This window comes from Pituophis catenifer, unplaced genomic scaffold (genome assembly GCF_029215685.1).
Source record: "Pituophis catenifer annectens isolate HBS135680 unplaced genomic scaffold, rPitCat1.0.hap2 SCAF_1, whole genome shotgun sequence".
In the NCBI taxonomy this organism is placed as follows: Eukaryota; Metazoa; Chordata; class Lepidosauria; order Squamata; family Colubridae; genus Pituophis; species Pituophis catenifer.
This window is the reverse complement of record NW_027256881.1, coordinates 253280993-253306011: the sequence shown is the minus strand read 5'-3', so window position 1 is coordinate 253306011 and position 25019 is coordinate 253280993. Positions and strand designations below refer to the sequence as shown.

At 37.5% G+C, this 25019-nt stretch overlaps 1 protein-coding gene across 2 annotated transcripts in view; it reads left to right on the top strand.

Annotated features, from left to right (window-relative positions):
- Positions 1-1468: 1468 nt before the first annotated feature.
- Positions 1469-25019, top strand: part of DENND2B (DENN domain containing 2B) — a 76142-nt gene continuing 52591 nt past the window's right edge. The window contains exons 1-3 of one of the 2 annotated variants that reach the window (XM_070957464.1): positions 1469-1549; positions 11417-12637; positions 15612-15748. In XM_070957464.1, the coding sequence (XP_070813565.1) occupies positions 1470-1549; positions 11417-12637; positions 15612-15748 (1438 nt within the window). In that variant the 5' untranslated portion in view covers position 1469. Of the gene's footprint in view, positions 1550-11416; positions 12638-15611; positions 15749-25019 lie in introns of those variants that run through there. The other variant, XM_070957465.1, reaches the window with a different exon arrangement.

The following is a 25019-nucleotide window of genomic DNA, read 5'->3' as shown; positions in this document are numbered from 1 at the left end:
TTGTTTTTAGTCAGATTATTTGTTAAGGGTTCTTGAAGTACATTTTACAAGATAATAAATCAACCATAATGTTTGTTTGCCTGAGAAGCTATAGCTATCATCAGTCAAGTTTTTTTCCTGTCTAATCTCTAATGGTTTCCAGAAGGAGTAGTTTCAAGCAACTCTATTCTTTGGCTATCTAAATCTTTTAACTCTTCTCATTCAGGTGGGCATGTTTATTATTTACTTGCTTACTGGATTTGTACATTGTTTTTAAAATATAGAGTACTTAAATACTTACGTACTCACGTATTAACTTGCATGTTAATTGAGATCCTGAAAATGGTTGAGTTCACTAAAGTGTAGGTGAAATCCAGGAGTTTATGAAATAGATTGTAGATATTGGCCAGTTGGAGATGGACATCGGTGCTGGTATATAGTTTTAGAGCTTGAGTAATTTCTATCACTGTTTTAGTGTATAGAGCTGGAATTGAAGGACAGGAGCAAAGATTATTGGCAGCCTTTCAGAGTTACTGTGAGCTTCAAATAATAAACTCTGTGTAAACTGCCTGACTTTCCTGGAGGAAAAATTGAGTGAAAATATGTTCAGTGAGCAGTATTTTAATGTGGAGAATTTTTATGCATTCATTCTCCACTCCAGCAACATATGGTATACAAGATGGTGACAGGAAGGGCATCTGGCCAGTAAACCCTCAACTCCATTCAGTTGCCCAGACTCCACCCCACAAGGGATTATGGGGTCATTAAAAGATGATATGGTATACAAGAGGAAGCTCCTTTATCATTCAAATGTGTATTGATGATATATACTGTACATGTAAGCGCTTCCTGAATGAATGAAACAATATATTTAAATAAAGTGTTAATTTTATTGCATCTCCAACAATGAAATGCAATGAAATCATTTCTAAAATGTTATTTTTTGTACAAAAGGAAGCCATCTAAAAATCTGAAATTATTGTAGTTCTGGTTTAACTAAAAAAAGAAAAAAATCTGGAAACCAGGATAGTGATTCTGTTCTTATGTGTTTCTCTGAGTTTCAGTCACATTCTCTGGCTGTAATAAATAAGATTCTGGAGAATGCTAGTTTATAATTCATGAGATGGTTTTCTAGTATATGCAGCCTTTTCGGTTCCATATGGCTGTCCTTACACCAGTGAGGCTGGCAAAATTAGTAAGGAGTTTACTGTATATAAACCTAATCCAGGTGCCCCTTCATTAACCTATATATATATATTTTATAATACCTAGCCTGTTTAGGAGTATCTTGTCTATGTTCACTTTTAGACTTAGTCTTACTGAAGCTGTTAGAGAAAGGAAAATGTGACTGAAGTCCCTTTGTCACTCTTTTTCTTACCATTTTAAATTGGTTGGTAAACATCTCCAATTCAATTACACACTATTCCAACAAGTTTCTTTGGGGTTTCATTTTTCTCTTTCCTAGGTTTCCAGATTTAGAGAGGGCAGAAATGACCATGACTGCCAACAAGAATGCCAGTGTCACCAAGAGAGCAGGAGCAAATAAGGTATCTCGGGATACTCTAGAGCGGTAAGTGTAAAATGCAAATGCTGTAGTTGTTCTTGTTTAATGTTGTGTCAGTGTCCTTTATGTTTGTTTTTAAAATTGATGGCTGTATCTGACTTCCAACAATATCATAATCCTAGCAGAATTACTGCTTTTAAAAGATATTTAAATATGATTTGATATCAGAATGTAGGGATAGTTGGAATCCGAGTAATTTGTATATCTCAGTTATTAGTTTCTAACAGGTAATTACTGTAGGTGCTTCCTCTAGGTTTGTACAGTGCATATTTGAGAGGTCAAGATTTGATTTCATTATGTGCTCTCAGGTCAATATCAACTCCCAGCAACCACAAAGATAGATCTTTTTCCATGATGCTTTGTCCCTAATTTGGTCCTTCAGGGCTTCCAATGATGTACTCATTGCCACTGTAACTGTCTATCAACTTTGCTGCTGGTCATCCTCTTCTCTTCTGCTTTTCCCACAATTAAAGTCTTCTCCAGAAGCTAAGTCATCACAGAATGTGTCCGCAGTATTGCCATGGCAAATACTTGTACTCAGGTACTGAATAGAGGTACCTTAATATTGAAGAGTGAATTCAACCAAACATATTATTTGCCTGAATATTTTCTTCCCACAGTCAGCAGAAATTGAGGCAAAAACTGGCAAACAAGACAGACATCAAAATTTGTTGTGAAATTTGCCCATTTGTAGTTGCTGATGGTTATAACATTTATTGCAATCAGTCCTTATAAACCTTTATGACTGTTGCAGTTGGATACACGATCAGCATTTGATTCTTCGCAATTGGTGGGCATTTTCGACCATTGTAGAGTTCTTCGGTCATGTGATCAATATTTGTGTGCTTCACAACTGATTTCCAGCAAGTAGAATTAACTGAGAACATGGAAGTAAAATAGCAATTCATGGTCATATGATGTCCAGCGTAATAGCTGAACAAGAAGTGATGTAAGTCCATCACGGTCACATGATTTTATGGTTGATGACTGCAGTGCTTAGTGACAGAATTGCCAGTCCCATTTGTGGTCACTAAGTGAGGACTAACTGTAAATTTTATTTGAAAAGCTTTAAGTGTAGTTATAGGAGCTGGATGTCATGGTTCTGAGTAATGCTCCCAACCAATTCAAGACTCCGAGACCTTGGCTTCCTCAAAAATCCTGTTTATTGGGTACATCATATTGGTACGGTCAAAGGTGAAGCCAACACTGAATAATTCCTGGATTTTCGGTATAATTAAAGAATAGATACTGTCTGCCACCCCCTTGTGTCACAGGTCATGTTAGCTAACAAAGCAGGTGATGAACTTCTCAGCATTCCCTCCTGCTGTTGCTAGGGCATGCTGATTTGGCCTTGCTTCTCAGGAGCCTTATTGTTATGTCTGGCACATTGGAGGAAAACATTCTACATTTCATAAGTCCCCCTCCTCCCAATAAGTATGGCAACTAAGAAACAAAGCAAGAAAACATGGCTACAGCTAGAGTCGTTTCGGAGTTGACACTGGATATAGAGAGTCGGTTAAAAGAAATGTGATACTAATATTAAATGTAATATTCATTAAATGTAGTATTTATATGAAAAGCATTCATGAAAACTGTTTCTTACTCTGTAATAACAGAAGCAACTAAAAAGCAGCTGGAGAGGGGAGGGGAAACACAGTTTTGGGTGTAATTGAAAACAATGAGAATGGGCAGCCAAATATAGCAAGTGAAATTTTTCCATTCTCCTGACAAGCATCAAACTAGAATTGGAACTGGTAGAGCAATATGCCTTGGTGTTTTCAGGCCTTTTTATTCATTCTTTCATAAGACTAAATGGCACATTTGATAGAATCTTTCAACTAGCCCTGGATCTTTGATAGATACAGTAAATGTTTGTGATACGAACATACATGCTTTTTATAATCATTTTCAATACTTTAAAGTATTATCTATGAAGTGGGCTCAGATATTATTTGCTAGGAGTGTATTAAAAGTAGGTAGAGTGGCAGTTTGGAGACCTGCTTTTGAAGATGCTTCACCAAGGGGAACCAGAGAAGTTCTGATGCTAAAGAAACAATTTGGTAACAGAGGTCAGTACAGGTAAGGCAGAGACTTGTGAGATTTGTAGGAGGAAAGCACCAAGATAGACAAGTCTATAAACGTTCCCAAAACCAGAGAGTTAGAATCAAGTATATCTGAAAAATATGAGAATTGGAAAAGCTAATCTATATTTATTTAACCATGTTGAATATATTGAATAAACTGTATGTGGCTGATTTTTCACAACACTCTTATCTGTTTTCCAGATATAGACAATCTTTTTTAGACTTTAATATTATAAGAACAAGGGATTATGGACAGCCAAAATGGCTACAATAGGAAATTTAATTATTCACCAAATCACTGATACTGTCTCAAAACATCAAAACAATTCTATGAAAGTGAATAAATTTTTGTGTGGCTTTTCAAGCATTTCCAGAAAGAAATGTGAAACTAGAGGCTGCATCTTTGTATCCTGCTTTCTATATTGTTTTCATTACTAATATATAAATATATTAATTATTTTATGAGGTAAAATGGAGTAGAAAGCCTGATAAGTATGCAAAGGAAGTGCTTGAAAGTACACTGATACCTTCAGACATTTTGCTTGCCCTTGGACCAAAACATAGTTTACAAAGCATACGGCAATTGCTCAGTTCTCACAGAATACTGTATCAAAACTGAACAAATCATTTTAAAGATTTATTCAGAAGAAATCCAGCACTTATCAACTAGGTACATAGAAATTGGAAAAGGGAAACAAGCCATTTTTATATAATAGATAAAAGTAACCAATCATCTCTCATGTAGTGGAGATCCAGGTGTAGAAGGCAATAGAAATAGCTCAGCTTATTTGGGTCGGTGGCCAAATAAGGAAATTTCCAGTCTTATGTGTCAGAATTTGAAACCAAGCTTTGGTTGCATAGCTTGAAAAGAGTCCACCCAGTCTTTGGAGTGGGCTTTTACACAATAAATATACTGTTGTGAAGACTATGCAAGGAACTAAAAAAAATCATCTGAAGCTACTTTGAACCAGCCCCCTTTGAAATGAAAACAGCCAACAGTGTTCATATTTCTTTTTTTCTAAATAATTCAGTTTTGGCTTTGAAATCAAATTAAAATCAAGTTTAGAATTACACTACAAAACAGAATCAGTGTTCATGGCGGAAAGTTTCATGTCCTTTTAAAGCATTTGTTTTTCTTGCCTTTAGCTTATTTGAAGAGGAACATGGATGTCAATTCTATTAATGCTTAGCTCGTGTTCAGAGAGGTCTTTCATCTAGTTATGTAGCATCTTTCTTTTTAGATTTTGTCAAGATCTGTGTAATAGATAAAATTATTGCAGAGGCATCCTTCCTTGGCCTAATACTTGTGGGGGAAAGTCAGACCTTAAGATTTACTGGAAGTCAACATGGTTGGGGACATTTGAATCATGGCAGGTGGGGTGGTAAGATGTTCTAGAGTACAAGCACTATGACAGAAGGCATTTCTCCTGATTACATTGTTTTATGGAGGGGATCTGGAGCATGCCCACCATGTTGGATCTCACGGAACAAGCAGATTCAATTAGAGATAGGTGGTCCTGCAAGTACTTTAGTACATCACATTGCATTAGTCCAACCATGAGGTGACCAAAGCATAAATGATTGTGAGTAGGTCTTTTGATCTAGACTGGGTACAATTAGCACACAAGATGGATTTGTGCCAAGATTCTTCTGGATGCAACTGCCACCTGCTCTTTGGAAAGGAACTTCTCTTCGTCTTCTACCATTTTGGGTGTTGAGGGAGATACGAAATTCTGGTTCTTGCTGTTCTGGCAGCCTGTGGTTGTAGTGTGCCTTTGATATTATTTCTCCATCTTCTTCTGGGACTGCCTCAGGTTCTTTGGCATTCTCCCTTTTTTGTATATGCCTTGGGCGGCATGGAAACCCAAAACACAAGAATCCTGAGAAAGCCACAGCTGAACTTAACTAAAGCAATACTGACATCTAATTGAACTGACGTCTGCTGTCCCCCATCAGACTCTCATAGCCTCCAGACCCTTGAGGGCATCAAGTTGTGAGATATAAAACTGAGTGTTTTATTTATTTATCCAATTTATATAGCTGCCTATTTCACCAAACAAGAGATGGTTACTAATAAAGTAGAACAATCAATCAATACCTAAAACCAATTACCATTATTATTAAAAAATATTAATATTAATAAAAAGACTGTAAAAACAGAGCAAGAACAAAGAAATAGCAAATGAAGGGATGTTAATAATAACAGAGCCAGTTCACTACTTCCCCTGTCCCTTGGGGTTCCTGGGCCTGCTCACATAATCTGGTATTAAGGTTAGCGTTGAGGTGGAACCTGAAGGAAAAGCCTGGATCTTGATTTCAGCTCTAACACCACTGCTACCACTCAAAAAGCTTGTCTTATGTGATTGCCCCCATGATCCAGTGTTCCTTAGGATTTGCTGTATATCTCTTAACTTCAGGCTGTGTTATTTTTCTGTTGACAGGCCCCTATGCCTTACCTGAGGCTGTTCCAGGTCACACAGGGCCTTCTTTCTTGACGCGACTTCAAGAATGCTCTTCCACAGCCTCCAAAAACTACGCAAAAGCATACCCCATTCTCATACGATTTTTGAAGGCTCCAGGGTTGGAAGGTCTGGAGGTTGCAAGACAGCACATTTCATTCTCACACAGCTTCTGAGAACAGGACATCCTTTCAAGAATAGTGAACGCTGGCATGTCCCCCAAAATGTTGTGGTGACAAAGCTTTAATGTCGATGTCCTGCAATTTAATTTCCGTCATCTGTTTGCCATGCGGCACTCAGGCATAGTGTACTTAGTTGGAATGAATCATACATTTATTAAAGGAAGGGAGCCGTTATGTTTAAACATATTTAGACTATTACATACAGTATATGCCCCCCCCCAAAAAAAAGCCATTGTTAATGCTAGAGATAAAAATTCAGTTATTGTTTGTCTCAGAGTTGACCTTCATGAAAATGTCTATGGAGATTCTCAATCATCCAGGTCATGGTTGTCCCAAAGGTGCTTTTCAAAAGGCAACTGGACTTTCTTGATTTTGCTTTTCATCCAAGAAGCTTCTTCAATTCTGATAGTCAGAACTGAAGAAACTTCTTGGATGAGAAGTGAAACATTTTCAAAGGAAAAAACCACGAAAGTCCAGTTGCCTTTTGAAAAGCACCTTTGGGATTTTCATGAAAAGTGTGCCCATTTGTGGCTCACCAACCCTTTTTTGGCATATGGCAGTGTTCATTATTGTACATCACATTTTGCTACACACAGAAGCAGTTTAAATATGTTGCTGGGAAAGGCAAATACTGTATTAAAACTAAAGAATTACTTCAGAAAACCATAGTAGGACCATTTGGCATGGGGGAATACAAACTTTGTAGTGTAAGTTATAAAAATGTGTAGTTCCATAATCTGTTTTCTGACTGGTAGAATGTCAAATCTAATTCTCCCTCCAGTGTTTATGACGGAAACTCATATTAGCCAAATGCCTGGAGAATCCAAGCATAGATGAATTGTTCTTGTGATTTGTCCGAGATTTATGCCAGTACACTGATGTTGGAATAAAGATTTATACCATGAAACATCTCTATAAGTTTGGAGAAGGATTCAATTGATTTTGGTCTTAGTAAATTACACAGAGGATTGGAGCCTGTGTCTTGATGAGATTATGGCAAAGAACATATATAGCTTACTATAGCAGTACAAAATGTCTGAGGAGAATATATATACAAATAAAATTGGATTAGGCAGACAGCACCAAGATATTCTATTCTGAATGTATCACCATTACACTATATGAACTATATGTTTCATACTGAATTGAATGGATGCATTTTCAATAAACTTTTTCAACTGACACTAGTTATTATCTGCAGTGTTGCAAAGTAACTGAGTATTATCTCTACCCTTTCTTTTACTTAGATAATTTCATGATCTCAGCCTTGCTAGTGTTGTCATAATTATCTCTAGCCTCTACTTTACACACTGACTGTCTTGGAAGCAAAGAGGAGGCAGTTAACTCAAGATAAAACCTGTTCAACTACTGCAGTAAGATGCCTCCCACTACAGATCATAGTCACTTCCTCTCTAGAAACAAAAGCTGATCTATGAGGATAGTCTGGGAGTCTGGTCATGATTTACCCAGAGGGAAATATGAGAAAAGCAAGCAGATACAGGAAACAGAAATTGCATATGTTGTTATTTTACACAATTACTTTCTATCGTGACCTGGTTAACCTTAGTCTAGGTTGTTACTATGAAGGTGCACCTTTCCTGGAGAAGACACAGCTGTACCTTGGAGACAACTCTTTGGTTTGGTTTTGTTAGCATCTCCAATCAATACACTCAAATAGTTTTGTTTTTCCATTTTTTTAAATGAAGGAAGCAGATGGAAAATAGTGTCTTTACTGAAAATTTGAGTCTTAGTTGAATCCTTGAGAATTCCATAACTTCAGAGTTGATGGAGTTATTGTAAGTTTGAATTGGACACACCTGAATTTACAGTTATCGCCAAGAACAGAAATCTCATGCCATAAGTGTTTACATGTTATACAGATAGAGTGCTGTGATGACGGAATAGCAGTGGAAATTCTCTCCTCACTGACATTGCTTACAAGGAAGGAATACATGAACTGCTCTTTTTTTGTCTTTTCACAGCTGGTTACCCAGAGTGGGATTCATCATTCCTGCTGTACATTCCTGACTTCTAATTACATTTGTAATTTTCACACATTCCTTACATCCTTCTCCTACTCCATCAGAATGTATCTGCACACATTTGAGTCCCACAGAGTTCTTCCCATTTTTAAAATAATCTAACTCTCTTTTCCAAGAGTTTTAATCATTGGGTTCCTGGTTTGGTATATGTGAGTAGTTTATAAAAGAAATCTGACTTCCTCAAATTAACTGTCTGGTTTTTTTTCTCTCCTCCTTTAGCAGTCATGAGAATTGCATTAGTTAAGAACTGTAGCATTGGTGCAGGAAGAATCGTTTCTTATCCCTAGAATTCAGAAGGTGGGAATGAAAGCAAACAGTCAGGGATCATTATTAACTCACAAATAAGCAGAATGGAAAAAAACCCTGAGGGTACGGAAAAGAGATAAATTGAATAAAGTATACTTAGGGAAGCTGGAGGTGCCCACCCCCCTACAAACTATAAAACAGGAAAAAGTGAAGGAATAGTGTTTTATGGTAATCACATGTCCTGCCTGGTTTTTAAATAAAATAAGACGCAGAATCTTCCTTAACATAGATGTTCTGAAAGTATATGCAGGTAATCCTCACTTTATGACAATTTGTTTAATGACTGTTTGAAGTTACAAAGTGCTGAATAAAAAAACTTATGACCAATCCTCACACTTGCAACCCCTGCAATGACATGATTGTGATTCAGGCAAGTGGCAAACGTTGCTCATTTACAACAGTCACAGCATCCCATGGTCATGTACTTGCTAGTTGTGATTTTCCCAGCTGACAAAGAAGCCAAGTCAATAGGGAAGCTGGCAGGAGGTTTAAATTACGGTCACATTATGTCCTGCTTAATGACTGAAATTGAGATTGCTGAAACTGCTGCCGCCAAGAAGGGGAGGTGTTTTGTTTAACGACTACTTTGTTTAGCAACATAGTTGCTGGTACTAATTAGGATCACTAAGTGAGAACTACCTGTAGTAGCATACTCACTTTATTGCCACAATAATCCTGTAAGGTAAGTTTGACTAAAAGTTGACAACTGGTCCAAAATCTCCCATTGAGTTATAGCGGAATGTGGACTTGGATTCTGCATCCTCCTGCCTCAGTTTCATATTATGATCACTAAATTGTAATTTTGTTTTCAAACATTGCATGATTTTGGTTAATAATCTTTCACATATATGATATTCTTAATACAAAAGTGTCAAACATGTGCACACTGCCTCAGCTTAATTGCAGATGAGAAAATTGCTTGATGTTGAACGGGAACACCACAAGACAGGAGTTCTTGGTCCAGCTGCTGCAATTAAGTTGAGCTTGTGCCTTTTTCCCAGACAGCAGACAGGCAGCCTTGCATAGGTACTGTAGCTGTCCTGCTGCAGATCTCAAAAGCCCCCAAAACATATTGAATTAATTCCTCTCCTCCCTTCAAAAAAAGATCAAATTTGCCGACTCCTTCCAAAAGTGTAATTTCTCTCCTTTTTCCAAAACAGGTTGAATTCATTTCTCTCCTCTCTCCAAAAGAAGTTTAATTTCCCTTCTCTCTCCAAAAGAGTTTTAATTAATACCCTATTTCCCCCCAAAATAAGACATCCCCTGATAATAAGCCCAATTGGGCTTTTGAGCTCACGGCAATAAGGCCAAGCACTTATTTCAGGATTCAAACAAATATAAGACAGGGTCTTATTTTCAGGGAAACACGGTATCTTTATAGTTTCAGGCTATTCAAAGTCCATGATCACTGTCAACTTTATAGAAACTTCCTTTTTTAAATTAATAATTATAGTTTAAATAATTTCTTCAATTGCCACGCTATTGAATGACATTTTCATTCATAAAGCAATATGAGAGCAAATGATGTAGTAATTGATCCTGAAAATGCATAAAATATGTGGCTAAAGAAGGAGAGATACTAACCAGTCCATCTATATGTAGCATTCATTTTAGTTGTGGGTTATTGTAGTTTGAAGGTGAATTGAATGGTAGATGGTTCTGAAACATGTTATGTACATATGACTGTTATGAAGCCCCAATATATATGTTTGTGTGTAAGGGAAAAAGAGAATTTTAAGCCATAAATTCAAGTGTATGTGTAACATATACACTTGAACAAGTGTATAACATATAAACAATAAACAGTTTAGGAAGCTACAATGTTGAGCAAAGGCACAGTGATGCATGGAATCTATATTTTTCAAGTTGTTCCCTGTCTTGGGAGTAGATATACTATTTGGGAGGATGGATTTGATGGGAAATGTCTATAGGGAAAGCATCTCTTGCTCTCTCATTACTTTTCTGATCACTGCAACCTTAGAAAGCAATTGACCAGTCTCTCTGAACTTTATTATGCGCATTTGTAGTAGTGTAGAAGAAACCTCAGATCCTAACAGGTAAATAATAATAATTTTGTCTTTACCTTTTTAGAGATAGTAGCATCACACATTTAATAGCTCTTGGATAAAACAGAACATTGGGATCTGTTTCCATTTGTTTTTAGGCCTAGCTTGCATTGAATTAACTTTAACTATGCTGAATGTTGATCTGAAAACCAGGCAAAGAGACTGTGTCCCTATTGGACTTTTAGCTGTCATTATTACAGAGCATGGTATTCTTCCACGCCAGCTTAAGGAAGTGAGTCTCATTTCATAATGATTCAGATCCTCAAATGATAGTTTCCAGAAGATTGTAGTTGGGCTTATTTATAATTTATTTACAATTTCAGGGAAGAAGGATTTTTTTTTTGTCATCATAATCATCCAGTCCAACAATCAGACTTCTAATTGTAAGAAAACATATACAGTAACCTATTAAAGAGCAGACATAAATAAGCAATCAAGTTTTAAATGTTCCTTGTGAATTAGTTTCCGTGTTGGACAGAGAATGCTGTAATTGATAAATGTTAATCAACTTAATTATGACACTTCTAATACTCTTAAAAAAATTAAAATCCCCTACTTGATAAATTATGTATTAAAACTTTTTTATAAAATAGAAATCAGTTTTAGAAGGTTGGTACAGTTGTTTTTTTAAAACTGTTTTTTTAAAAAAGACATTCATATTTATTTTACCTGTTTATTTGCTGATTTATTTACATAGCTAGTTGGCTAAATGGTATTTGTCTTCTCACTTCCAGGTGTCAGTCAGTGTCTCCACCACCTCTTCTGTATCAACAAAGAAGCCCCAAAACACATCCACTCAGTGATAGTGAGGAATCCTGCTGTTCTGGCAATTTCACCAAAGTTTCCAATTCCAGAGTCTTCCTTAAAGATCAAACTAAGTGGGGAATTGCCTTAAGAAGCACCTCAACTTCTCCCTCAGATACAGAATCTCCACATCATCCACTCAAAGCCTTTAGCATTGGATGCCTAGATAAAAGGGTCTCTGTCTTCCAGGGCCATGAACAAAAGGAGGTATCCAATGAGGCTCAGGATGGTGAAGAAGTAGGCAACTGGCAGCTTAGACGGAGCTCTCTCTCCTTGGGAACAGCAGCCAATCTACGTAACATCTCTCTCAGTCGGGTCAGTGTCCATTCACAAGCTCTTGATATCAGGCAGAAGATAACGGAATGGGAATGCCGCAAACAGCCTTCCCCTAGAATGAGTGTCTGCTTGGACAAGAGGGATGTTGGGGAGAGGTCAGGCAGTGAGAGCTGCCCTAGTATGTTGCCTTCTCCCTGCAGTGAGAAGGCTTTTGAATACAAAGGCTTCCAGAGGATGAGCAGAACATTTTCTGAATGTTCCTACCCAGAAACAGAAGAGGAGGAATTTCTAGACAGAGATTCCTGCCACCGGTTTGAAAAGCGACTGAGCCGGAATGAGTCCACCAATGCCTTTCTCAAAGGGGTTCCAAAAGAAAGCTCTGCTGTGCTAAACAGAATCCAGAAAATTGAACAGGCCTTAAAAGAACAACCTGGCCGGGGACTTCCTCAGTTGCCAAGTAGCTGCTACAATGTGGATAGAGGCAGAAAGAAGTCTTTGATTTTAGGGGTTTCAGAGAGCTTGACTGAGATTTCAAATGATAGCAAAGCAGGGAACATTACTTGTGGGAGTAATCTGGAGACACCCACAGAGACTGAAAAAATCAGTAAAATGCTGCATGGGCTAACTACCAAAGTTAGTTCTTTTAGTTCTAAGCTGCTTCCAGAAAGCCTGGCAAACACAGCGGTAAATCCTGTGCCCAAGCCGAAACGCACCTTTGAGTATGAAGCTGACAAGAACCATACAAGTAAATCAAGCAACGGACTACCTCCTTCGCCAATGGCTGCTGCCCCTCCCCCTCTTCCATCAACGCCTGCTCCCCCTGCCACACGGAGACCGAAAAAAGAGTCGCGCTTTCACAGAAAATCCCCAAATAGGTAAACATGGAAAGCTATTGTCCTATAGTACCCTTAAATATCGGGGAGACATTTCTGCAGACCAAGAAACCTCTCCTTAAGGTAATGCTTTTCAGATGAGAGTGAAAGCAAGCAGAATTAGGCCACCACTTTCACCCTGTAGACTCAATGGCTGTCATGCCCTGTTAATTGGGTTTTGTCAAGTGTTGTTCCAAATTATACTAGAGTCTGCTAGCTGCTGTAGTTGCCGGAGGGATTGACTTTTACTGCAGCAAATACAAACTGAAAAATTCTTAAATAAAGAACATCTATTTCTATTATTTTTCTATAACAACTGTGAAGATGCTTTGTACAAATTGTCTTACTGCTCCTCCCTCTCAGCTTCATATTTAATCCCTTGATTAATCCTGATCCTCATGAATTTTCATGGCTTATTGGGATGCAGTGAAATTTCCCTATCTAAACTCCAGCTCTTGTACCTGGCACAAAGTCATTGGTTATCTCATTTAAAACCTTCAGTTGTGGATATATTTGCTTATTTCGCACAATTTATTACGTTTACGTCCTGTCTTGCCATAAAAAAACCACACACTTTCCTTATTTTCAGTAACACTCTGATGGGATTTCAATGACGTAGAAAGATCTGAAATGGCCAAGAATCGTGTACTGAAATCTTAGTTCAGTCAGGCAATCTGTTCAAGATGGAGAAATTTACTGATGGAATCTGGTGGAAAAAATATCCATCAATTTCTCCCAAATGCAAGGCAAAACTCCCATAAAATATAAGGGTAAAACATTTCTGAATAGTTTGTACAATTTCATTATATTGTTTCAAGCAGCATTTCGAGTACCAATAAAGGAGAATATTCGTAGTTCAGGATTGAAATGAGGGGTCTTTGGTGCTCTCTGACCTTGCTTGTTTTCTTGCAGACATTTCATTACCCTAAATAGGTTACCTCATCAGTGCTACTGCATCATCATCATCATCATTAGCACTGACAATGTTACCTAGTTAGGATAATGAAACGTCTTCAAGAAAACAAACAAGTTCAGCATTTTATGTGTCGTCATGATGATTCTTATGGAGAATAGAATATTTCTGTTTGGCTATGCTTGCTTGTCAGAGTATTGTACAGAATACAGAATTTATAATCAAAGAATTTATGACAGTTCCACTTGTGCAAAGCTCCTCTATTTTTGCCAAGTCTTGCCTATACTCTAGCTAGTTGTGTTGGAACATTTTTTAAAATGTATATTGAAGATTTTTTTTTTTTGAATGGCTAACTACATTTCCCCGTGTGATTTAGACCCAGTTAATTTCTAGGATGCTGACCTGAACCTCTTTTAAGTGAAGAAGAGCTTCATATAAAGCTGCACACTATATATTAAATTTAATGGGCACAAGCATCATCAGAAGTGTTCTTGTGTGTGTAATGAGAAGAGTAAGAGTCTCATTGGGAAATTGAACCTCGTGCAGTTCTTGGGATCCAAGCTGTTGAGTTTCAGATGTATTTGGATGTGTACATACAGTTCTTGTAAATAATTTTAAAGTTGGTCAGTAGTAAAGCCAATGTTCAGTACTCTTAATAAACCAAACTGGATGTTCTTGGGTACTGTCTTGTTTTTATTAAAATGGGTACTGTCAGAACAACTTGACCAGATAAAATATTCTGGTGGGAGGAGATGCTTAAAAGAAATGATCTTGCCACCTGCTTCTGGGATTTCTCATCATGACAAAAATAAGCAAAAATAATGTTTGCTATTCAAGCAGGGAGATAAGTTATGAGTAGCTCATGTGCTGTATGTAGAAGACTGTGTATTTGTTGAATACAAGATCTAATCACCACAAGAGCGATCTTGAAATTTACATTTTATTTTATTTTGGAAGTTAATAGTTTGTCACGGAATATAAGGCCGTGTTTTGGAAACTCTTGACTGAAGCAATGATGGTATCTGAAAACAATTATTTGTTGCATCTTCCTTTATAATGTAAGTACAATACTGTTAGGCTAGGATCAGAATGAACAGGGAGTTTATTTTAGTCTTGAATGCTATGGGTATATTCAGATGGCTGAGGCTTTAGGCAGATAATATTGCAAGAAACTAGAGTGTATGTGTACTGGAAAGATTATCCTGCCAGCTGCAGTATTGCAGGCTAATTCTGCTGGCTGCCAGGGGTTCGATCCCCACCAGCTTAAGGTTGCCTCAGCCTTCCATCCTTCTGAGGTCGATAAAATGACCCAGATTGTTGAGGGCAATATGCTGACTCTGTAAAACCTCTTAAAGAGGGCTGGAAAGCACTGTAAAGAGGTATATAAATCTAAGTGGTATTTCTATTCAAATCACTGCCATTGGAAGCAGAGTATATGAACAAGTTCTCCTCTCTTGGCTGGCCCATTCATTTTTCTTTTTTTAGATTGAGTTTCAGAAATACAGTGTCTCTGAGAGAGGCTCCTCAATCCCAATGTCAGAGTTTCCACAGCATATTAGTAGCATTAAGTGGCTCACAGTAAAGTAAGTTACCTATAAGGATATGCACCAGCCCAAATGTACTGCTCTACCAGAGAAAGGCAAAGCAGTCTTGTCTCTTTCTACTGTTCTCCAAGCATGCAGTGAATTCAATTAATCTACTTGTTTTATCTGTCACAGTGATTTTGAAAAAATACTCCCATCCATCAATTTATGATCAAACAAGATTCTGTCAAATTACAGAGGCACATAGGAAAAAAAAATCTGATAAATCAGCATTGGCCTAAAATCATATTGTGGTAGTGGGGAAGCCCACAATAAAGAAATATTTCTTGCTTAACTAGTTTAAAGTGTTGTTATAGCAAAACAAGTCCAGCAAAATATACGAACAATAGTTTGGATCTTGTTCAACATGATGTGGGAGAAGGCAATCATATAATTGCCGTTTTCTTTTGATAACTTCCATTTTTAAAAAGTTTTAGCACTCACAATCACAAATGATTGTATTATCTTTTGTCCCCTATAGAAAATCCTTTGAATTTGAAGATGCTTCAAGCCTCCAGTCATTGTATCCTCCCTCTCCAAGTGAGAATGGTACTGACAGTCAGCACAAGTTTGGATCTAAGAGCACTTTAGAAGAGAATGCCTATGAAGACATTGTAGGTAAGGACATCTTGCAATGTCTAATATAGCTGCTTGATCGACCAGATTTTTCCATTGGCTAAAATCGAAATGTGTTATTAAATGAGTGGACCTGCTCACTTGAAAAACCTCTCAACATGAAGTGCTCTCTCAGGGGTGGAATAATGGAAGAAGGCAGCCCTATTCACTGTTTCCATTTTATTCTTTCAATTTCTTTCAAGAGATTCCCACTATTTTAGTGCATAGCAGTCCAGTTTGTTTCTCCCAAACCTGGATAAATTACCCAGAATTGAATAAAAATGGTTTTTCTTTGGGTAATGACTCACAAATCCATTACCCATTCACAACAGGGACATATTAAAAAGGACTTTCTGATAAGGATAAGGAATGAAGAAGTTTGGCTAGTTGGATTTAATATACTGCAACCTGATTTGAAATATTTTGTTTAATCAGATGTATTTCTTCTGGATTAAATAACTTTTTATAATTTCTGCATCGTCTGAGAATGATTAAACTGTTTTTCAGCATATTTTATGACTATAATATTTGGAGTTTATCAGTGCTATTTGGGATGAACGCTAACCTTACAAGATAGATATTTGGGTATCAAGCTCATGGGCAGCCAAACTCTAATCTGTGTAACTGTCTTCTGTAACTGAAATCTGGAATCTGAATTGCCATAGATTCTAATGAACAAATCCACCATTCTTCCTCATCCTGATATGCTAAACAAGATTCTGTGACTCAGCATTTGTACAAAAGTGTATTACTTGTGATGATATTTTGCATACTTTTTTTCTTCCTCATGTTTTCCTGCAACTGCAGGGTTAGTCAGGATCGAACTCCAAGTTGTGGGCAGAGTTTGCCTGCAACCCTACCCTTTAACTACTGTGCCACCAGGTTAAAGAACCAGAGTACAGATAGTCCTCCACTTATGACCCCAAGTGGATCTGGAATCTCAGTTGTTGAACATAGCAGTTATTAATTAAGTGAGACTCCAAATTTAATTTAATTTTAATTTAATTTATATACCGCCCTTCTCCCTGAGGACTCAGGGCGGTGTACAGCCAAGATAAAAAACATAGAATACAAATATTAAAACATTTAAAAATATATATAAATTTTGGCCCGAAAGTTAAGAATCACAGACTAATTAAAAGAATTTAAAAATTTTAAAAATTTCTTCTTAAGCCAACCCGGCTTGCTGAAAAAGATAGGTTTTCAGGGAACGACGGAAGGCATTGAGGTCCTGGATTCTTCTTATCTCCGGGGGCAACTGATTCCAGAGGGTGGGAGCCCCCACAGAGAAGGCCCTCCCCCTGGGGGCCACCAGCCTACATTGTTTGGCTGATGGCACCCTGAGGAGGCCCTCTCTGTGGGAGCGCACGGGTCGATGGGAGGTCATCGGTAGCAGCAGGCGGTCTCGGAGATAGCTAGGCCCTATGCCATGGAGCGCTTTAAAGGTGATAACCAACACCTTGAAGCGCACCCGGAAGACCACCGGGAGCCAGTGCAGCTCGCGCAGGAGCGGTGTTACATGGGAGCGCCATGTTGCTCCCATCACTACCCGCGCTGCTGCATTCTGGACCAGCTGGAGCCTCCGGGTGCTCTTCAAGGGGAGCCCCATGTAGAGAGCGTTACAGTAGTCAAGGCGAGAGGTGACGAGGGCGTGAGTGACTGTGCACAAGGAATCCCGATCAAGAAAGGGCCGCAACTGGCGAATCAGGCGAACCTGATAAAAATAAAAATAATTACTTCACTCATCGACTGCAATCCCAACATTTCTAATTGCAGTTGTTAAGTGACTGCATGGGTTAAATGGAGTGCGAGAGAGAGGAGTTGAACTGCCAAGGTGTGGTGAATGGGGGAGACAGCCCAGGCTTCCCAGGAGACCTGAGCCCTCTACCCATCCTGCTGGAGAGAATGAACATGAGTGTCATCACTCTGGGAGGCTCATAATGATGGCACCCACTAGCTTTTTCCCTCTGGAGGGGGAAATGCTAGTGAATAGCATTGTCTGAGTTTTCCACAACGATGGCATTTGCTAGTGTTTTTACCAAGTTTGAGGTCCATTCCTCTAGCAGAAGGATATCCTTTCTCTGCAGGGAGGAGAGGGGAAATCCCTCAGTACATTGGGGGAATGAACCTCAAATCCAGCCTCTCGTCTTCTTGCAACTTTTCCTGCTGGCTTCCCCATTGACTTTCTAGGGAAGCTGACAGAGCAATGCTTTACGACAGCTGAAAGTGCTTTATGGACTGAAAAGCATCTGTCTCAAGGTTGTCATGATTGCAAACAGTTGTTAAATGACTGGTTGTAAGTAAGGATTACCTCTATATAAGAGCCGTGGTGGTGCAGTGGTTAGACGTACTGCAGGCTACTTCTGCTGACTGCCAGCTGACTGCAATTTGGCAGTTCGCATCTCACCAGGCTCAAGGTGACTCAGTCTTCCATCCTTCCGAGATAAAATGAGAACCCAGATTGTGGATGCAATATACGGTATACCGCTTAGGGAGAGCTGTAAAAGCACTGTAAAGCGGTATATACAGTAAGTCTATTGCTATATTATTATTATTATTCCTTCCCTGCTGGTATAAAGAATAATTAGTGGCTCTTTTAAATCCTGGGAGTAAGTAATCCTTGAATTTATGTGATCAGACTATTAGTGAGCATATGCATAATTACTGAGCATATTAAATAGGGAGAAAAAGGAGCAATTCTTCATTTCTAATTGTAATATAATAAATTATTGATTAGGTCTCATTGAATTGGGTCCAATTTTTTATATTATGTAGAAAAAGATCTCCAAACATACCTCTCCCCAGAAGCATTCTCACTGCCTCCCCTTCTTTTACTTCCTTCAGATTCTTGATCATGATTATTTTTTTCCTCCATTGTTAGATCATGTTACGTTCACAAAGTATGTAAACTTTTGTTTGCTAATCATTGTCTCAAGGGAGCTTACAGTCTTTATTTTCTTACTGAACTGGCTGAATGGTTGTTCTTATTCTGTAATTTTAGTCATTGTCTCTAACGCCATTAATGAAGATCTTTCTTTTTCTCCATGCCCAGTTTTCTTACTACTAGGAGAAGCATCGCGTTAATAGTTTCTGTTTGATTTTCTGCCCCTCTCCCTTGTCTGAATCTTCTCTGTTCATTTGGCATTTCTCTTCCCATATATGGTTCTATTCTTTGAAACAGCATAAGCAAAACTTTGCTAGCCTGAAGAATGAGAGCAATGCTTCAGATACTTTTCTTCTTTCTGATATAGTGGTATATACAATGGTCTTTTCTGCCCACTAGATCACAATATCTTGTTTCTGGATGCCATTGAAGTTTGATCAATAGCTCTTGATCAAAATATGTTCAGATTCATAAAAAAAGAAAAAAACCGAATACATACGAACCATTTAAAAATACTAGCAATAATAATATACAGTTTAATTCATTTATGTAATTAAATACTTTTTGACTTCGTAATTATCATTAGCTCTGTGTGTGAAAGTCAAACCGAAGCCAACATTTTCACCCAATGTAAAAAATACATCTTGTTGCCTATGAGACTGTTGGCATTCTGTTAAAATGATTAGCTACATGGTAACTACTGTAAATACTTAATGATAAAAATAGATGAATTATGAATTGTTTTCTCTTCGTATTAAGACCTCTCCTGTCTACAGTAGTTATATCAAATTTGAAAGGACTGTGATTTAAATTCCTCCTTCTTTAGAGAAAAATTTATATTAATATTAGGTCTATAAAAGAATCCCCAATTATTTTCTATTGGTATAACACGTTTGAAACCATTCCTCTGTATATATTAAATTCTATATTATTTCTCCTTCATTTTGTTTAGGGAAGTTTTATTATAGCAATGTGCTTTGGTGACTAGGGCTGTTATCATTCCCACCCTTTTGACTCATTTGCAAAGATTAATACCAAATCATGAAAAATATTTCTCCTTTGTTATATTCTGTGCTATTTTATTGAGTTGTATGTTAATAATTAGTTTAATAATAGTATCTTAGTGGATCAGAAGACTCTATTCTTTGAATTTCCTCTTTGTGGTAATCCATAAAGTCATTTAAAGCAATCCTATGTTAGTTTTATTCAGAAGCAATCTCCACCAAGGTGATTTGTTTCAGGTTATCATATATAAAATGGCAGTGATGGCTATAATAGACTTTATAATCAAACTCTTTATAATGGTAAAAAAAAGCTGGAATAGGAAGAATGTTTAAGAAGAGCAAAGCAATTCTGATATTTTAAAAACACAAAGTAATGAATGGCACATTACCTGGCCGAAAGGAAAATTTTCTGAAGTAAAAGTTGCTCTACCTGGTTCTGAAAGATGAATAAAGTTCTCACTGTTAGCTTTATTATAAAAGCATATTTCATCTGGAGCTAAGAACATTCATTATACCAAAATATCAAAGAAACAGACTTGGAACACAATGGGCATTCTTGGCATAATCCATCTTTCCCATAATCTACAAAAAGAGAAATTAATTGAAATTGAAAGGAAAATGGGAAAAGAGCCAATTAAACAGTGTTGCCAGTGGGAAATTTATATTCCAGATACTGCTGAAGATAGTTTTATTGTAAAATCTGTGCAAAAATCCCCACCAGCAACTGTAATTTTATTCATTTTTTGATAGATTTTTAAAATCCTGCCTTATTTATTTTGATCTGAATTTTTTAATAAATAAGTCCAGGTGGTGAATGTACATAAGTACTCCTTCTTCTTCCTATTCTCCCCACAACAACAACTGTGTGAGGTGAGTTGTGTTGAGACAAAGTGGCTGGCTCAAGGTCCCCCAACGAGCTCTCATGCCTAAGGCAGGACTAGAACTCGGAATCTTCTGGTTTCTAGGCCGGGACCTTAACCACTATAATAAACTGGCTTTTATTTGGGTTTTTTTTGTCCCTTTTAGCCTCTGGATTTTGTTTAGTTTTAGAGACAGACTTGGCATTATTCAACCTTTCCTAAGCTCTCCTACATTTGTTGGTTTTTATGTGCTCCCATTCTGTCTATCACAAACCAATCGTAATTATTTAAGCTGAGTCTAAAGTTAAATAAAAAATTATGTTAGTCATATACTGTTCATTATTTTTGGAGATACTTAGTAATCTCCAAATTTCTCTCAGGAGTTTGGAAAAAAAATTATTGTTAAACTGATGGCTGAAAGCAAATCTGGAACAAAAAATATGTCTTCTGCATGTCTAAGTATGTGACTAGATTTTGGTGAGATCTTTATCTGAACTTGTGCAGATTCTTAGTAAAAACTAATACAATGTTTGCTTTTCCCATTCATATGTAAACTAAATATGATAACTGAGAATTGAAACTTTCTGAGGGCTTCATTAATTATTTGAAGCAAACATGATTATGTTGGTTCATAGGAAAGTAAACCAGTAATATATAGCTCTTTAATACTAGCCAAAATATCAGAAGAGACCTGGCAAGATTTCTATCTCCCTCTCCCTTCGTTTAAATATAACAATTGGATTTACTTATTTCAAGATTCTAAGTTGCCAGATATCTAGATAACTATATGTTGGGTGTTATAAAGGTAAAGGTTCCCCTCGCACATATGCGTTAGTCGTTCCCGACTATAGGGGGTGGTGCTCATCTCCGTTTCAAAGCTGAAGAGCCAGCACTGTCCGAAGACGTCTTTGTGGTCATGTGGCTGACATGACTAAACGCCAAAGGCACACGGATGGATGTTATAGAAATATCCAAATAAATAAATACCCTTTTGCTTTATTAACATTTTACTTATTTAAGAGTTGTGAAGAACTTAAAAACTTGCATGCTCTTTTGTGACATACTAGCAGTCATGATTCTGGTAAGTTGTGGCTTTGAGTTGTTATTAGTGGCTTTATAATGCTCCTAATAAAAGAGTCTCATTACATTTTAAAGAGCAATAGAAATATGGCAGGCAAAGATAGTTTGGTGCAGTGGTTAAGGCATCAGATTTAGAAATTGGGAGATTGTGAGTTCTAGTCCTTCCTTAGGTATGATTCCAGCTTCATACCTTCCTGGGGCCTGTTCCTCTCTGTCAGCCCTTGGAAGGAAGGAAGGAAGGAAGGAAGGAAGGGCAAACCACTTTTAAAAACATTGCCAAGAAAACTACAGGGATTTGTCCAGGAATTGTCACTAGTCAAAACTGACTCAGAGGCACCGCCTACCCCCCTGTACATATACAACATGAGACATAGCATAAAAAAGAATTCAAGTATGATTTCTTATTATTTTGCAGTTGTTATAGTGGCTTACTATGATTTTCATTAGATTTTGATGGTCTTATCATGAACAGCTGGAATGTAAATAGTTCAAAAGTGAACCATCATAGGTACCAGTTGAGTTTAGGATGGGCTGAAGATTGGGGTCAAGGTTAATATGGTGACTTTGTACTTTACAGATTTTTTCTTTAGCTCACAAGTTCTTATTGCCATTTACTGTAGGATTCATGTAATACTGAGTTTTAAAGTAATAAGTTTTCAAGTATCTACACATTATTTGAAGAACTAACATATTTTGCCAAGTGCTTGTTTTCTATGAATCACCATGTATTTAAGAACTGCTGACTGAGATCCAGCTGGAGGAGAGTTTGGCAAGCTTGGAAGTTAGAACATCTGTACAGGTTCTGTACAGTAAGTCCGGAGACGCACTGCTTGAGAGAGGCTTACAGTTGCCTGTTCCACTAAAAAAACACGTACTGGCATCAAATGATCACATATGACATTATGAAGTTAAGTCTTATGAAAAGGACTAGGGGAGACATGATAGCAGTGTTCCATAACTCAGGGGCTGCCACAAAGAAGAGGGAGTCGAACTATTTTCCAAAGCACCTGAGAGTAGGACAAGAAGCAATGGGTGGAAACTAATTAAGGAGAGAAGCAACTTAGAACTAAGGAGAAATTTCCTGACAGTTAGAACAATTAATCAGTGGAACAACTTGCCTCCAGAAGTTGTGAAAGCTCCAGCAGTTTTTAAGAAGTGATTAAACTTCATTTAATCTTCATTTGTCTGAAGTGGTGTAGGGTTTCCTGCCTGGGCAGGGGGTTGGAATAGAAGACCTCCAAGGTCCCTTCCAACTCTGTTATTCTATTCTATTCTATATAAAGAGTGTGAAAATGGAGGATTTACAATAATTCATCTTAAGCTGACACTGAAGCTAATGTTATTCCTTTGTCCATGTGTCGCTTGTCTTGGCCTCAATGGACTATGGAAAAGAAAATTGCATATACTTGTTAAATTGTAACAATTACTAGATTAGTTATAATAATACAGGACATGCGTGGAGGAACTGAGGAAAAAGAGGAACGTATCTTCTTTTTATTCTTTTTCCCAGTGCTGCAGAAGCTTTTAGGCAATATAACTGTTTTAATAACCAAGTGATGAAACGATATGATGAAAAATATCTCTATGTACAATTTAGAGCAATTCCCACAGATTGTTTGAGCTGTCTCAATTTATTAACCCTCTGATTAGTTATTAAGCTAATTTGTTGTTTCTGAAACTTAAGTTGAGTTTTTACTTAACTCTTCTACCATCAATCCTCCCATTCACATATTTTAAAGTCTGTTTGAAGTCTACAATTATCTCTTCAGTTATATTAGCCTCAACCTTTATCTGGTCAGAGACAGGCTCTTGTGGCAGAGTTGTGGTACATAAAGGGGTTTAGCATTATTCATTTATTTATTTAAAATATATTTATATGGCCTCCCATTTCATGAATGGATCACATATAACAAACCTCCCCCCAGATACGTCCCCACAGAATACTAAGCCTGGTTAATATCAGTTGCTGATTTGATTAGTTGTTGGCTTAGTGCATTGTGGAAACCTTGCCTATTTTATTGGTTTATGATTCAGGGTATTGTGTGAGCACATAAAATGGGTAAATTCATAATTAGATTAAGCACGTTGCCTGAATGCAGCCATTCTGCCCATAGGAAACTCTTAATTCCTAATTGAGTCATTTATTCATTTCCACCAGTATTATCTCTAGTCAACCACCTTACAACAGGGGAGGAGGGAGAGGATTTTCAGATGTTTAGTGTATATCATAGTTTCATTATAAATGTAAAGGTTTCCCCTATCCAATCATGTACAACTCTAGGGGATAGTGCTCATCTCAAGTTTCTTAGCTGAGGGAGCCAGCATTGTCCGAAGTCATTTCCATGGTCAAGTTTCATTATAGTAGTTTTGTTGGCATCCACAAATGTTTTCTTTTAATAATCTGCTATATTTTATTTGCCAATTTTTTCTATGAATGGTATAATTTGTTTAGACAGAGAAATCTAAATCGGAAAGGCAAATTTTGAAAGGTAGAAAGTTCCATAGCACTCTGTCCCACCAAGATTTGAATGGGGGAGCATTTGACTTTAATGTCCATTCTGATGTTCATCACCCTTTCTTCCTTACAATTCTCTCCTAAACATTCCACTATTTCTATCTCTCTTTCCCTTTTTCTTAATATGGGCAAACATACATTTTTGTTACAAAAAAAAGTCTGGTTTTCTTTTTAAAATATCTGTACAACTTACATCTGAGGAAAGACATCTAGCAGACAATACAGTCTCAGTCCTACAATGAAGTGATCTCTGACCTTTTAGGCAATAGGGACCTATTTCGTAGAAGACAGTTTTTCCATGAACCGGGGAGGGGATGGTTTCATTTAGAGCCATGTTGGCACAGTGGTTAGAATATAGTACTGCAGGCTAACTCACTGCTCACTCCAGGAGTTTGATCCTGAAGGGCTCAAGGTTGATTCAGCCTTCCATCCTTCCAAGGTCAGTAAAATAAGGACCCAGATTGTTGGGGGCAATATACTGACTCTGTAACACCACTTAGAGAGGGCTATAAAGCAGTGTGAAGAGGCATATAAATCTAAATGCTATTGCTATCCAATTTTTGCTCCCTCGCCTGCTGCTCACCTCCAGCTGTGTTGTCCGGTTCCTAAGAGGCTAGGGGCTGGTATTGTTCCAAGGGTTGAGGAAACCTGCTGTAATGTATCTATTGCACCGATCATTACTTGGAAACAGGTTTCAGATCTAGTTTCCAATTGGACCAATTGGAATTGAATTCCAATTGAAGTTGCAAAAGAAGGCTTGCTTTGTATAATTATTTAACTAATGTATAGTAGTTTGGAGGTCTGTAACTTTCTTGTACACCTATAGGTTGTGGCACTTTATTGCAGCATGAAGAGAGTTATCAGTTGTTTGTTTTAGAATGTATTTCTTAGACTTTATCTAGACCGCTAAAACTCACCATCTCCAGGTACC